General features: G+C 45.4%; 1 protein-coding gene across 1 annotated transcript in view; it reads left to right on the forward strand.

The window, feature by feature from the left end:
• The first annotated feature begins 957 nt into the window (after positions 1–957).
• LOC119389581 (neuralized-like protein 4) overlaps positions 958–15,181 on the forward strand; it is a 40,329-nt gene continuing 26,105 nt past the window's right edge. The window contains exons 1-9 of the mRNA XM_037656919.2: positions 958–1,232; positions 4,269–4,617; positions 7,297–7,520; positions 8,626–8,737; positions 9,185–9,273; positions 10,107–10,323; positions 12,509–12,608; positions 12,826–13,093; positions 13,828–13,990. Coding sequence (XP_037512847.1) covers positions 990–1,232; positions 4,269–4,617; positions 7,297–7,520; positions 8,626–8,737; positions 9,185–9,273; positions 10,107–10,323; positions 12,509–12,608; positions 12,826–13,093; positions 13,828–13,990 — 1,765 coding nt within the window. The 5' untranslated portion in view covers positions 958–989. The remainder of the gene's footprint in view (positions 1,233–4,268; positions 4,618–7,296; positions 7,521–8,625; positions 8,738–9,184; positions 9,274–10,106; positions 10,324–12,508; positions 12,609–12,825; positions 13,094–13,827; positions 13,991–15,181) is intronic.

Here is a 15,181-nt window from a genome sequence, read left to right on the forward strand (position 1 = left end):
TCCCAAAACCACGATATGAGACGCCGTAGTGGAGGGCTCCGGAAATTTCGACCATCTGGTGTTCTTTTACGTGCACCTAAATCTAAGTACACGGGCCTCTACCATTTCGCCTCCATCGAAATGCGACCGCCGCGGCCGGGATCGAACCCGCGACTTTCGGGTCAGCAGCCGAGCACCGTAACCGCTACACCACCGCGGCGGACGCTAACGCTAACTTAGCGTACGCTATTCTAAAACTGCCTATTGTGTGGATACGGGAACATCACGTTGGTGACGGCGCAACGCGAAAGAAAGTTAAAGGCTTCCTCGTCTTGCTCTATATACTTCGTTGTTCGTTCAGTACGAACTCGCGCCAATGACATCTGGCTATGAAAACAGTCACTACCAGGGCCGTACCCAGGAATTTTTTTTCGGGGGGTGTTTGTGTGGAACGGCTAACTTTGGCAACTGCATGGTGGGTCGCTGTAAAGCCGTGTAAATATTTTAGTATCACCCGAAAAGTTAAAGCACGAAAAAATTTCGGAGTGCGGGGTTCAGAACCTCCTCATGAGTCCACTCACTCAGGCTAACTCAGACTCAGGTCAAGCTGTGAGTTTGAGTCTGAGTGAGTCCGGATGAGGAATGTGTTCGTGAGCTTGAGCCCGAGTGAGTCCGGTTGAGGAAAATTTTGGTGAGTCTGTGTCCGAGTGAGCCCTCGGAGCAAATTATGTCTTGCCTGAGTCAGCTCCACTTTTTTTTGCCGATCTATGCCCCTCAGAAAAAAAAAAATGCGGGCGCCGCCCCTGGTTTATGCGTGTACGTACGTTGTTATTAGATCTGTCTTGTATGAGCGTAACAGTAGCCGAAGGTTGGGGAAAAGAACGGGGTGGAGTTAATTCCGGAACATACAAAGGAGCCTATGAATCAGCGTGACTGAAGAACGACATCGTGTGTACTGTTTGTCTTTGCCGCGCTTTCCCGTAGTTTGGGTGCGCGTCGCCAATGTTGTGATGGCAGCACCGGCGTTACGGAGGCGTGCGCCATCTTGGGAGGAAAAGAGGGACGCCGATGGCAGCTACGCTATGGCACCCAGCAGCTCGTTTCACCAGAAAAAAGGCTCGCTAGTGGTGACCAGCAACGAAAACCGCACCGCACAGCGGATCCATCCGCACCAAGAGTTCAACAATGGCATTGTTATGAGCGCCCAGCCTCTCTGGGATAATCAGCTGTTCGAAGTCAGGATCGACAAGAAGGTGAGCGCCCCCATCACCACCCTCGAGTAGAGTTACTACTGCACCGCACTTGATCAGAGATTTCTTGGAGGGGTCAGCTTTCAGCCGAACCATATCTCGATTCCCGAAGCGCACACGTACTCATTCCCCGGTGGAAGTTTACCACCGACGCGTCGGCGAGCTGGACAACCGGCGCTTGGAACGGTGTTTGCGGCGACTCCAGACAGCCGTGGTGGAAAAAAAAAAAAAAGTAAAAAGAAATCCCGGGTCGATCGGTTTCACACCTCCATCGTTCTGTAGTCACACTTGTAACTCGTTTTATTATAATGGCATGCTTTGATTTCACTAGTCTGTAGGACTTGATCCTGCGACGGCGCTCACACTGCGCGCATTTTCCCGTTCACAGCGCTGAAGGCCTACCAGAGCTTTTCGAAACTAGAAAGCGCTGATGACAGCGCACCGGGTGAGAAGAGGAAAAAGAGAGTGTTTTCGAATGAACTGCGCATAATTTGCGTTTAAATGAGCTCTTGTTGACATGCGTGGAGCGACGTGACGAAATGCCCTGCGCGCGACACGTCTTGTATTTCCTTCTACGAATAACTTGTGAAGGCGGCGTTGGAAAGTTGTTGCGGCTGTAAAAGAGCCTGTTTTCCTGCCATCAGCTGCTGTGTTGTTTTCCTCGATCGTTTACTTTTTCTTCGCTCCTTGAAATTAGCCAAGATAGCAGACTGTCTGGTGATGAGCCTGCATATTTTATTTGAATCTCAGGCGCTCCCGTGCCTGTATCAACCACTGTAGTAATTGCATTCTCATGGTCCGGTATTTCCGTCTCTGATATGGTTCTTGACATTGTTGAATGGCTAATACATGGTCTTTTACCTTTACTCCATGTTAACATCCATCTTCTGTGGCGTCTTTTCATGTAATAAAATTTTCCCCCAACTCATTTCTTACCAAATGAGTCCTTCTAATTAACATATGTAGTGTCATTGGGCGGTTGTTGTTAACTAGCTCATCTTGAGAAAATATGAAACGCAGTGACGATACTCAAGCGAAGATGGCAATGCATTGGTGGATTCATGACTGATATTGTGTTGCAGTTGCGAACTTGCAGCCTATAAAAAAATATGCCGTTTCATGTGAGAACGTGTGTCTGTTGTCTTCAAATTGCATTACTATTGCGCAGTATATAATGCCTCTGGATGTGGGTGTTACATGGAGGAAGGAAACTGCATTTTCCATCCTCCATGGAGTGTGTTGCATGGTAGGCCATTGTAGTTCAAGTGTCTAATCGAATGTAACAACCTGTGAAAAGTAACTTTTGGGCTACCTTTGAATAATGCAGTGAGTGAAGAGCGAAAAAGAATACACAAGGTAAATAGCCGCCTCCTAAAATTTTAGTCACGTTTGTTTAACAGTATGTTTTGGCACTTGTTTTATGAACCTATATTTATGTGTAGTAGGGGGTTCAGAAGCATCTTAAAAACTGTGGTAATGTTGAAAGCCGAAAAAGCATGTATGCATTCACGCGGCAGTAGGAAAACATTGGTCACATTCTTGGTATTGCATGAAAATGGCCCCATATTCGCAGTGCTGGAGAATGTGAAAACACCTTAAGTGATTATTTTCTGAAAATTCAGTCTACCTGGCTGTAGGGAATCTGTACTTGAATACTGTATAACACAGGAAATGTGGTACATGTAGGCAGCAATGCTGAGGGGTTGCTTGGTATAAAAGTTTAGCAATGTGGAGGGCTGCAAGTGTTGGCCGTAGGAGTGGCATGCATTGTAGGGAATAGAGGATTACGAGATACACATGCCAATATAATACGGGGCATTCACATGTGCACTTTAGATTGCGAACAAATCCCTATAGTGGTCAGAATTCTGGACCGAGATAGGCTCCCTTTCGCTTCTTGTAAAGATAAGCCAATCACAATAAAAAAAACTTTGTCTTAAACAAAAGTGCATTGTGTAGCATCCGTATAGGTAACAGTAGTGAATTCTGGGCTCACGGTAAACAGTGAACTTCCCATTGGCTAAAGTTCGAAGCCAAGAATTGATGAGTGTCAGCTCAGCAGTCTCGTGTAGGACATCATAGCTATTAGTTCCATGTAGTGTGTAGTGCCCACCGCAGATCATGAAGACAATCAGTGTGTGCATGTGTTTGTATGGTGCCTTTGATCCAAGGGTTTCTATGTACACTCTTGAATTTTTTGCATGTAGCAACTGCAGAAAGTTACGGCCTGGTGAATGAGATAGGGTAAATTGTCACTTCATTTTAATTTTCGAGGCAATCTCCTTTATTCATGCTTTGCTTTAAATTGACTTTTTCTTGATGAAATGGTTTCTTGACGTCTAAAAAACTTGATGTGGCGATGCTGGTGTCACCCTACCCCCCTGTTTTATTAGTTTGTGTGGTACTTAGTAATCCATACCATTGAAAGCACACAGAAAACACTGAATTTTTGAAGAGTGCCACATCACCTCCGGCCAGGGCCGTAGCCGGGGGGGTTTCAAATCCCCCTGAAATTTTTCAGTTTTGCTTGCGTATATATATACACGCACACATACAAATGCACGCACGAACATACACAAAGTATGGTTGAACCCCCCCCCCCCAAAAAAAAAAAAAAAAAAAATTTCTGGCTACGCCCCTGCCTCTGGCATTCATGAGCTCCAAATGCTGAGAGCAAGTGCTATGTTTTATGTTTGATAAAGCATAGCCTGGTAACTCTATGTGAAGCAATACAGCTATGTATTTTTACTTTACAGGGTGAGCATTGAGTCATAGAGAATGCACTGAGCATGAGGGGCAGGTATGCCATTGAGAGAGTAGGCATTCCTATTTTGGCGCCTCTCTGTCCACTGATGCAGCTTGTCCCAGCCATGTTCTGACACAGGCGCACCGTGAAAAATGCCTGGACATGAGCTTTGGGTGGTTGTTTACCCAAACCTTAGTTGGCGTAACTTAAATGCTACTGCATCCAATTTAGGCCATATGTTGCTTCCAGAAGCCAGCGCGATCGATAACCAATCAGCCAACCCCATCATGCAGGTGTCAACATGGAGTGGCTCTATAGAGATCGGCGTGACAGCCCTGGACCCCGGCACGCTCACGTTTCCATCGAGCGCCACCAACCTGCGCGAAGGCTCTTGGGTCATGTCCGGCACGGGCGTGCTGCAGGACGGCAAGACTCTGGTCGAGGAGTACGGCACCGACCTCGACCAGCTGGGCGAGGGCGACCGTGTAGGTGTCATGCGAACCTCAAGTGGCGAGCTGAAGTTCTTCGTCAACGGTCGTAGCCAAGGCGTGGCCGCGAGTCACATTCCACCGCAGGTGTACGCTGTGGTTGACCTGTATGGGAAGTGCGCTCAGATATCCATCGTTGAGGATGGGGATCCATGTGAGTCGATAACCACATTCCTTCTATTCTTCGTCATCATTTTGAGCCCTGTTCTGTACCAGTGAATATTGAAATCCAAGAAAGCGCTGCATGGCTTTTTGCACAGCCTAGCAAGAAAGGAATAGGCACAACAATTTATGAACAAGTCTTATGTGTCCCGACACACTGATTATTACAACACATTGAAAAGTTCTCCTGCCTATTGCTTTGCACTGGGTAGTGCAGACTGAGTTTTGCACCATTTATATTTGTGAAATGCACTGCTATAGCAATGGTCATTGCCAGGTTAGATTAACTTAAGTCAGTTCACAAAACTTGGAACTTGTTGCATGACATTTCAGATTTATAAGGACCATTTATTTATTTTTTTCCCTGGAATTTGAGGAGTGCAGACACAAAGAGAGACACAGTAGATGTCCTAGAGTGATTTGTTGTTACTCGTAAAATGCTGTTCACACGCTTAGGAGGTTTGAAAGCTCTCGTGCAGGTCCTGTGCACTAGTAGCATGTTTGAGGATAACAAATGAAGAACGTAAATGCTAAAAAGACCTTGAACGAAAGAGGGGGATTGATCGAGGGCTCGTTTCTTTTGTTAGCCACAACTTAATGAAACCAACAGCCAGTGAAGCTAAGGAAGGTATAGGGGACATGACTTGTACATTTCAACTCTAGTAGAGTAATTATGACATATATGGAAAGGAATTAAAGTGGATAAAGAATTCACTTGCCATATGTAGGGACCGAACCTACAACCTTTGGATAATGCGTCCAATGCTCTATATACCCAAAGGTTGTAGGCTCGATCCCTACCTGGGACAAGTTGATTTCTCATCCTCTTCAGTTCCTTTCCATTTATGTCATAATTACTGTACTAGAGTTAAAACATACAAATTATATTTCCTGTACCTTCCTTAGCTTCATTGTTTCTTGGTTTCATTAAGGGGGGAAGCGGGTCTTTGAGACCGAAAATCAGAAAAAAAATCGAATTTTTGAAAATGTTTTATTTGGATTCTGCCGCTACTGATGCATAACCTCGCCAAGTTTCATGCGTCTTAGATCAGTATTTTAGCCCTGAGAGCATTTTATGTGCCGTCAGCGAGCTAAATTTTTAGCGATGAACGCGTAAAAAACGGGCTTATTCAGCGCCGCGCTGTTGCCGTTCTACGTTACCTACGGCAGCCATCTTGGTCGCATTCGAAAGAGCCGCGCTTTTTCTTGAATATCCCGCCGCCCTTGTTTCCGTCCACTCAGAATTCACGTAGAAAATCCGCGCCAAAAAAAGGTCCCTCCGCGTGAGCCTATTGGCACAGTGAGCCCACGTGACTAAATAACGCCTTCCGATTCGTCGGGCCTCCCGCGCTGTCTGCTACAGTGCACGCAAAGCGGCAAGTTGATGTCGCCGTCGTATAACTGTGTTGTTCTCGTCGATTTACGTCCGTAAAGTTCCAACCCGCGCAAGCTGCAAGAAAACTGGAGCAGGCGTTTTTATCATCCTCAACAGACTGCACATTGCGGCGGCTTACTGGCACGGCGCCAAGTGAGCTAGACGAAGTGCGCCGCAGCCGCCGGGAGTGAATTAGGCCTACGCTCTCGGCCGCGTTTTGGAACTTTGATCGTGGCGAAGCCGTATCGAAAGTTGCGCAGCGCTCATAAATTCGAAAAAAAGAAAGAAGCGAGATCACGGCTCGGGTGCATCAGAAGCGCATCCAGCGGAGGACGGCGTGGTGGCGGAACGCGATTCATCGGTCGAAATGCCGACTTCACCTGTGTCGGCGGCCGAAGCGTGGTAGAAGGATCGACACGACGTTCTTGACTAGCACCGATCGTGCGCAACAGCAGAAAAAGACTGAAGATAAGATCTCCGGCTTATCGGCAACTTCCGCTAGCGAGCGCAAGCTGCGCACGCTCGCAACAGCGTGCGAGGGCTCTGACCCGTCGGCGGCTAACTACGGCATCGTCGACTTCTCCGCAATCAACAAACTGCTTGAAATGACATGCACTGGGGCCGTTTCGATTGGAAAATGTGATGGGCTACTCTCCTGGTGTCTTCTAAGGCATTTATTTGCAAAGTAAAGCATTTTTACTTGTGTAGCGCTCCTTGAAGATACAGAGTTTTGTTTTTTTGCTTTTTTCTCAGTTTCAATTTTTTGGCCACCTTTCATTCTTTTAGCGAGCGTTTCTCTGCTTTGGTACACTCGATTTTTGATCATTTTTGTATTACTGAAAAGCTGGATGTTTAGTGAGTGCAACAAAGTGTCATATGTTACTATAGAAAAGCGTAAGTTTTTACAAGAGAGAAAATAACAAAAATACATTTTCTCGGTAATCGAATGGCGGATTTTGAAGCTTCATAACTTTTGTTGTAGGAAAGCTAGAACCATGAAATTTGCTTTTGCACTCTTTGATAACTGTAGAATGCAATGACATTTAATTCAGCAGGATCCGAGTAGCCAATTTATTAAAAAAGTGATTAAACGAAATGTTAATGAATGATTAATTAAAAAAATTGTCGTAAGGGCTACATAAAAACTGAGTTCATATTTGATATTTACACATGTAAATACATGATCACCGAAGTTTTCATTATCCTAACTTAAATAAAAAGATGCTTCATGTCAAAGTGCCTCTTCCCCCCTTAAAAGGTACCTTGACTCACATGTGTTTCTGTTTGTTGTTGCAGCACTGTCTGCAGGCGACAACATAAGCTGCGAGAATATTGTCACTCTGGGAGCAGCCGCGTGCGCACCTCCGTCGGACGATCCCCTGCGATTTCACACCCGGTGTGGTTCGTTGGTCCAACTCTCCAACGATAACCGTACGGCAGAGAGGCGGCGGCCCTCGGACGAATTCAACAACGGCGTCGTTATGACGCACAGGTCGCTGAGGGACGACGAGTGGTTTGAGGTGAGTGCCGTTGAGCTTATTGATATTCGTGCCTGGCATTTTTATCACACCGTTCGGTTTGCTCTCTACAAAATGGTTGCTTTTGCAATTATTTTATGAACAAAAAAGCTGTGACCCAGCTGATGTTTACGCCTCAGAGTTGTCTTTCGAACGCCTGCTTGTTTGCATGCATCTTCTTGGTTCAGTTTGCATGCCAGTCTGCTATTGCAGATAACTGAATATCAGAAACAGCTATACTCTGTGAAATCCACGCAGGTCCTAGTGGGGTTAAAAAATGTATCACCCCACGCATTTCACAGTGCACTAGCCTTTGATTTACAATTTATTGTACGTTATAAAACAGGGCGTTTCGGCGCAGCACTTCTTTAATAAATAGTAGGAACCGTCACGGCAGGCCTAGTAGCAACAGCCGAGCAGACGTGAGTGTCCCGATGCACCAACCCGAACGTCGTCTTCTCTCTGCCTGAGAGTGGTACCCTCTGCCTTTCGGAACGGCGCTGATCTTCTTCATTACAGTTATAACATCTTCATACATTAGAGCTATAACGGATGACCTATTAAAGATCTTTGAACAGCAAAGTTTCTGAATTGAATTGAACACAAAGTTTTTAGAAAAAGGACAGTATAATCAAATTGGAGTGAATTTTTTTGTTTCTAAACAAAACAAGAACGAAATACAAAAATTGTGTAAAGGCTGCTTCTTCAAAAGGTGGCATATGTTTGCTTAATTTGATGTGTATGCACACGATGCCATCTACGACAAGACGTTCGGTCAACTGAGAATCTTGTAGTAGAGATACAACTGCTTTCTGTTATTATCACTCCCGGAGCATAACCATTTGGAACAGTCCTTGTATCGATCTCTCTTCCTCTAAAGACTCCCTTAAGCGTCATTATAATCCTTTGCGTTCTCAAATGGAATAGCGAGGGCTATTCGATTCATATTTGTACTTTCAGCTTTTCACTCCGCACTAAATGCACCTGGTCTTTCTGTCGCCATTTGTAGCAATTTTCTGTCCTCTCATTTACGTGGCGGGACTTCCTCCTGCCGTGTTGTTGTGCTAAAGCACTGTGCATTCTTGGGAACCTGCTTGTCGGTGTGCAGCTTCGAATCGATGAACTGGTCAACAAATGGTCTGGCTCCATCGAGCTAGGAGTGACCACTCACAGTCCCGAGACCCTGGAGTTCCCGGCCACCATGACAAACATGCGCTCAGGTCAGTTTGGCTGTTTGCATTAGATGCAAATGGAAAGATTTAACGAAACAAGCTCCAACTAGCCATGTGCTTAGTATAAGTTTGCTTCTATAAACAGAGCAGAGTTCTTATTCACCGAGGGGTTGCAGGATGATTGTTCAGTTCTTTTTAAAAAGCTTTTGGTAGCATATAGGACATGATTGTGAACGGCATAGCACAAATAATGTACTGGACAGATAAGAACACACACAGCACTGGATTGGCGCTTGTCCTGTGCTGTGTATGTTCTTTTCTGTCCCGTATGCTAATTGCACTCTGAAGTTCACAATTATGGACCAACTTGGCCAGCAACGAATTCTTTTAAGTATAGTACATGTTTTGAGTGAATATCAGGTACCTGTTTTAGTGCACAGGCTGCCCTCCCCCCTTGTTTACTGGCTGCAGATTCACTCTTGATTCTTCTGCCAGGTACCATAATGATGAGTGGCTCTGGGATCCTCACTAACGGCAAAGGCAGCCGGAGGGAATACGGCAACTACAACCTGGACGAACTTCATGTAAGTGGTGATTAGGCAATTATCCCTTGTAGGTAGTAATCTGCTAGAGCCATTTAAATAATCGCACGACTTTCCTTCTTTTTAAACTGCGATAGCACCTGAGAGCGCAAGACGTGAAAGGTGCACCATGAATTGAACTTGATGGTTTTACCAAGTCGATGCACAGTTGGGAGATGTGCTAATCAATGAGTTGTGGCACAACATTTGGCAAATGTTGCAAAGTTTGTTGGGCATTCATGATGCAGTGGTGGTTGCGTGTACTACCACTTTAGAGGCAACAACAGGCACATTGCCACCGTTCTTAGCGTTCCTCCCGGATGGTCAGGTGTTCGTTGTTCTGGACAACGATTTGAAGAGGACAGTTTAGAGGCCACAGTTGGCATTGTAGCCATAGTGACCACATTGACATGTCATCAGTGTTGCCCTGTCGTGGTAGTGCTGCTCTTGTCATGTCATTGTCGTGCCCAGTTGTGAGAGTGTACGCAGGATTGCATCAGTTTCTCATGAAGTCTGTGGGGTTGTGGAGAATCCGGAAGAAGTGCCACCACAGTAAAGAAATTCGGAGCCGGGCAAAATTACACTGTTCGCTCTTACAAACAGACACAAGATTACGGCTGGTATAATCTCCAACCAATCTGCTTTGCCGGTAGACATTTCATGCTTACATCTACTCTCAATTATGGGAGCACCAGCCATGTTTTCTTCCTTAGTTTTATTTCCTACAAGTGTGCCTCACTTCAATCCTTTTTTTGCTCATCATGCCTGTAGCACACTCCCGTTACACCACTCGCGTGTCTACAGAGAGCCTGACTTGCCCCACGCTCATGATGCAGGAGGGTGACAGGATCGGGGTGGTGCGCAAGTCCAACGGCAACCTCCACTACTACATCAACGGCATGGACCAGGGTGTGGCCTCGGGGAACGTCCCCAAGGTAGTGTATGGAGTGGTCGACCTGTACGGCATGACTGTCAAGGTCACTCTGCTTGACCACAACGAGAGCTCTCGCCGGCACGTGGCATCTCCCAGCGACGAAAGCAAGGCCATTAAAGGTCAGAGATAGAGCACTCGTGCTATGTAGTTCTGAAGCCAGCGGTGCACTGTTGCACTCGTTTTGGCTTTGCCATATAGTACTCCACACTTAATTCGGCAACTGAACACAGTCTTTTTTGCCTTTGTTGTTGGCGTGCTTAACATGCTGGTTTGCAGTTGCTGCAGGTCTCGCAACACTTGAACCTCAATAAAACAAATGTACATAAAACAAATCTGTTATAATGAAATAAATGAAGAATTGTGTTGCCATTTACACAGTGTTGCGAATATTTAGAGCAAGTTTTCAGATGTAACAGAGCCATTTTCATGTCATATGCGAGTTCGCTTTAATGAGGTTTAAGTGTAGTTGGACCAGAGAACTTCTTTTGTAGTCTGCCAGGTACTGGAATAGGTATGTTTGACTAGCAGAGTAGACGAGCTTAGCTAACGCTTGGCGAAAGACAAAGAAGCAAGTAACATGAAAAGCAATCGCATGGAAGCCCTTTACAGCAGCGTTTAGCCTCTGTGTTGGCTGAGCTCAATGTTTCAGATTACAATTATAAGTAGGGGTGTGCGAATATTCGAAATTTCGAATATTTTTCGAATAGTGTTTGCTATTCGATTCGATTCGCACTGAAATTTTACTATTCGAACTATTCGAACTTCCCAAAGACAAATGCAGTCAACGTCCGGTTGAAAGTGACCCCTTCAGATTTTTAATATGCTTCACCTCATTACACTCTCGTATTGCGGCAAAACTGCCTTTCAAGCTCCGTTACGGTCGAACTTAGCCAAGAGACAAAGTCCGGTTGGAAGTGGTCCCTAGATTTTCAGTATGCTTCACCTCATCACACCCCGTATTGCGGCAAAGCTGCCTTTCAAGCTCCGTTACGGTCGAACTTAGGCAAGAGACAGTCAACGTCTGATTGGAAGTGGTCCCTAGATTTTCAATATGCTTCACCTACTCACATCCCCGTATTGCGGCAAAGCTGCCTTTCAAGGTCCGTTACGGTCGAACTTAGCCAAGAGAGTCAACGTCCGTTTGGAAGTGGTCCCTAGATTTTCAATATGCTTCACCTCATCACACCCCCGTATTGCGGCAAAGCTGCCTTTCAAGCTCCGCTACGGTCGCAAATGTCTTAACTCAAGAAAACGCTGGTTCCAATATGTATGATGAAAGATGTGGCAGAGTTGGGGGCTCAGTTAATGCTGTTTTGGACCTGAAATATGGGCCGGAATTCCGAAAAATCGGACGCCGAAGCTTTTTAGCATCCAAAATTTCAGATGTTCTTATATATCGACGTCTACGAGGCAGATTTGGAACTCCGGACTTGAAGGGAGCACACCCTTGTCCGCCACATCAGTTGGCCTTCCACAGAAGTTGAAAGAGGAGAGGCTGAGGAAATGGCATCTCTGCCTATCACGTGTAAAGTGTTGTCGGCAACACTTTGGTTGCACCAAATCATGTACATAAATACAATTCGGCCTCTACATTGCCTCATTCTTGATAAGACAACTATGAAACACCACCTCGCCAGTGCTTCATCAACCTAGCGAAAAGAAACACTTTCATGTTGCGATCTCACAAGAACGTACTTAGGGATTCTCTGCAACTTTTTCTGTAATTTCACTTCGAATTATTCGAAAAATGTTTGAGAAATATTCAAAAATTATTCGAAATTATTCAATTCGATTTGCACTCAATCTTTATTATTCGAATTCGCTTCGCACCCAAAATTTTGCTATTCGCACAGCTCTAATTATAAGGCAACAGGTGTCATTCACCTCCGCTAGATGTGAGTAACAATAGTGTGCAACATATTTTGCAAAATTGAGTTCAATGTTGGGATATCTATGCTAGTTTTCAGCAGTTGCCTGATGCGGACGAGTGCTGAGTGCAAAATAACTTCTTTATGTTGTTTAACTAGTGTTACATCACTAGGATTTCTAACTTGAAGGAAGTCAGCCTGCACACCTAAATTATTCCAAATAAGAAACTATGTTTCTCTTAAAATATGCCTGCCTATTCGAAAAAACTTGTTGCTTTGGTACACATATGGACAAGTTGTACATAGCATCTAGGAAGTAAATGTCATTTGAGTACCTCGAAACATTCTTTTCTTTGAGGTTCTTCAAATTTCGCTCTGAAGCTAGACTTTCCGGTGTTTTGATGCTTTGCATCTGCAAACCGGTGTCTTTTCGCAGATGACACGAATGACCGGGAGACCGAAAGGTTGCTGTTCCACCCACGCTGCGGTGGACGCGCTGTGGTCGTCAACGACGGTCGCACTGCGCGGAGACCCAGGTGGGTTCCTTTGTCGCGTAAACAAGTAACAGACTTCAAAATTTTGCCAGCTGCACCTTGCAACTCTGGTGCTGACTGTGTTAGAGGACCGTTTTTCTTTATGGACTTTCTGTTTTAGTTTTTTGTTTAGCTTTTGTTTGGCTTTTGTTCATCGATCATCACAGCATGCCGTTGTCATTGTAGTCGCAAGTAAACAGTCTTGTCATGCTCTGTTCAGCGCCCTGGATGGCTTCAACAACGCCGTCGTCTTGACAAACCGTGCGTTACGTCCGGACGAGCTGTTTGAGGTGGTCCTGGAGCAGCAGGTGTCTAAGTGGACGGGCTCCATCGACATTGGAGTGACCATGTTCCCGCCGCACCTGCTCGAGTTCCCCACCACCATGACCAACGTGCGTTCGGGCACCTGGGTGATGACCGGCTGCGGTGTCATGCACAATGGCACCGAGGTCATCAAGGACTACTGCCAGAACCTGGACACCCTGCAGGTACGGCACTGACGACCAAACCTCTTGACAAAATGAAAGATCCTTTGGATGTATGTCAGTTTGAGAATTGATACGTCAGAGACATTGAGGCTGCATACCTGCCAACTCTCCCGATTGGCCTTGGAGACTCCCCATTTTTTTAACAATCCTCCTGATTGTTTGGGCACGGCCATAAATTTGCCGAAAAACAGCGCTAACACCACCGTGAAAAGAAAATAATACTAACTGAGGAGATTCGTTCTAAAATTTTCTGATCGCGTGCGGGATGCTTGGGTCACTTTCGCCGCAGTACACTGGTGTCATGCGGAAAAGGGCATTAAGATTGGCAAAGGGCTACTATCTGACACGAGACACAGCAGATTTTGTCCCTTAATTACACACGCGTGCATGCGCTGTATAATTACGAGTACCACTGTGATTGCTGACTCTACGAACTTTACTGGCAATCATTCGTTTATGATGAATGATTGCCAGTGAAAAATGCGAATTATTGTCTCCCCCCCACCCTGCTTTATGCATGTCCCGAATTTTGAGTTCACCAGACTGGCAGGTATGGGTGTGTTTGCTGGCTAACGACCACAGTTGAACGAAGCAGCACCTACTGCTGCATTTGAGCATGGTTGTTTCTTGACATTGCCAGCTTGAGTGCTGCACATGAAACTTTGTAGTTGTGGTGGTAAAGTAACTGCATTGTAACCTGCCAATGTCGCACTTTGAATTAATTGCGTACACAGGTTGGGGACAAAGTTGGCGTGAAACGGACATCGGAGGGAAACCTGCACTTCTACATCAATGGAGTGGACCAAGGCGTAGCTGCTCGCAATGTGCCCGCCCGAGTGTACGGAGTCATTGACCTTTACGGGCAAGCTGCCCAGGCATCGGTGGTGGACCACTCTGGTAAGCTGTCACATTGTATTCCTGTGTTCGTATAGTGAACCCTGGGAACGTCCTGTAGATCGAGCTTGTTATTGGTATTTGTCAGTGAAATGTTTCTATAATCTTTTACAACAATGTTACTGTATCATTCATTAACGTAATTAGCAGTTTGCTGAACTAGTATATCCACTACTGAAAAGTAACTGCGGTAATATACCAAAAACTAGGGGTGTGCGAATATTCGAAATTTCGAATATTTTTGGAATAGTGTTTGCTATTCGATTCGATTCGCACTGGAATTTTACTATTCGAACTATTCGAACTTCCCAAAAACAAATACAGTCAACGTCCAATTAAAAGTGACCCCTTCAGATTTTTAATATGCTTCACCTATTACACTTTCGTATTGCGGCAAAGCTGCCTTTCAAGCTTCGTTACGGTCGAACTTGGCCAAGACACAACGTCCGATTGGAAGTGGTCCCTAGATTTTCAATATGCTTCACCTCATTACACCCCCGTAGTGCGGCAAAGCTACCTTTCAAGCTCCGTTACGGTCGAACTTGGCCAAAAAACGTCAGATTGGAAGTGGTCCCTAATTTTTAATATGCTTCACCTCATCACACCCCCGTATTGCGGCAAAGCTGCCTTTCAAGCTCCGCTACGGTCGCAAATGTATTAACTCAAGGCAACGCTGGTTCCAACATGGAGATGAAAGATATGGCAGAGGTGGGGGCTCAATTAATGCTGTTTTGGACCTGAAACTTGGGCAGGAAGTCCGAAAAATCGGACTCCGAAGCTTTTTAGCATCCAAAATTTCAGATGCTCTTATATATCGACGTCTACTTGGCAGATTTGGAACTCCAAACTTGAAGGGAGCACACTCTAGTCCGCCATATCAGTTGGGCTTCCACAGAAGTTGAAAGAGGAGGAGAGGCTGAGAAAATGGCATCTTTGCCTATCACGTGTAAAGTGTTGTCGGCAACACTTTGGTTGCACCAAATCATGTACATAAATACGATTCGGCCTCTACATTGCCTCATTCTTGATAAGACAACTTGAAACACCACCCCGCCAGCGCTTCATCAACCTAGCAAAAAGAAACATTTTCATGTTGCTATCTCATGAGAACATACTTAGGGATTCTCTGCAACTTTTTTCTGTAATTTCACTTCGAAGTATTCGAAAAATGTTTGAGAAATATTCGAAAATTAT

Source organism: Rhipicephalus sanguineus, chromosome 4, assembly GCF_013339695.2.
Source record: "Rhipicephalus sanguineus isolate Rsan-2018 chromosome 4, BIME_Rsan_1.4, whole genome shotgun sequence".
NCBI lineage: Eukaryota > Metazoa > Arthropoda > Arachnida > Ixodida > Ixodidae > Rhipicephalus > Rhipicephalus sanguineus.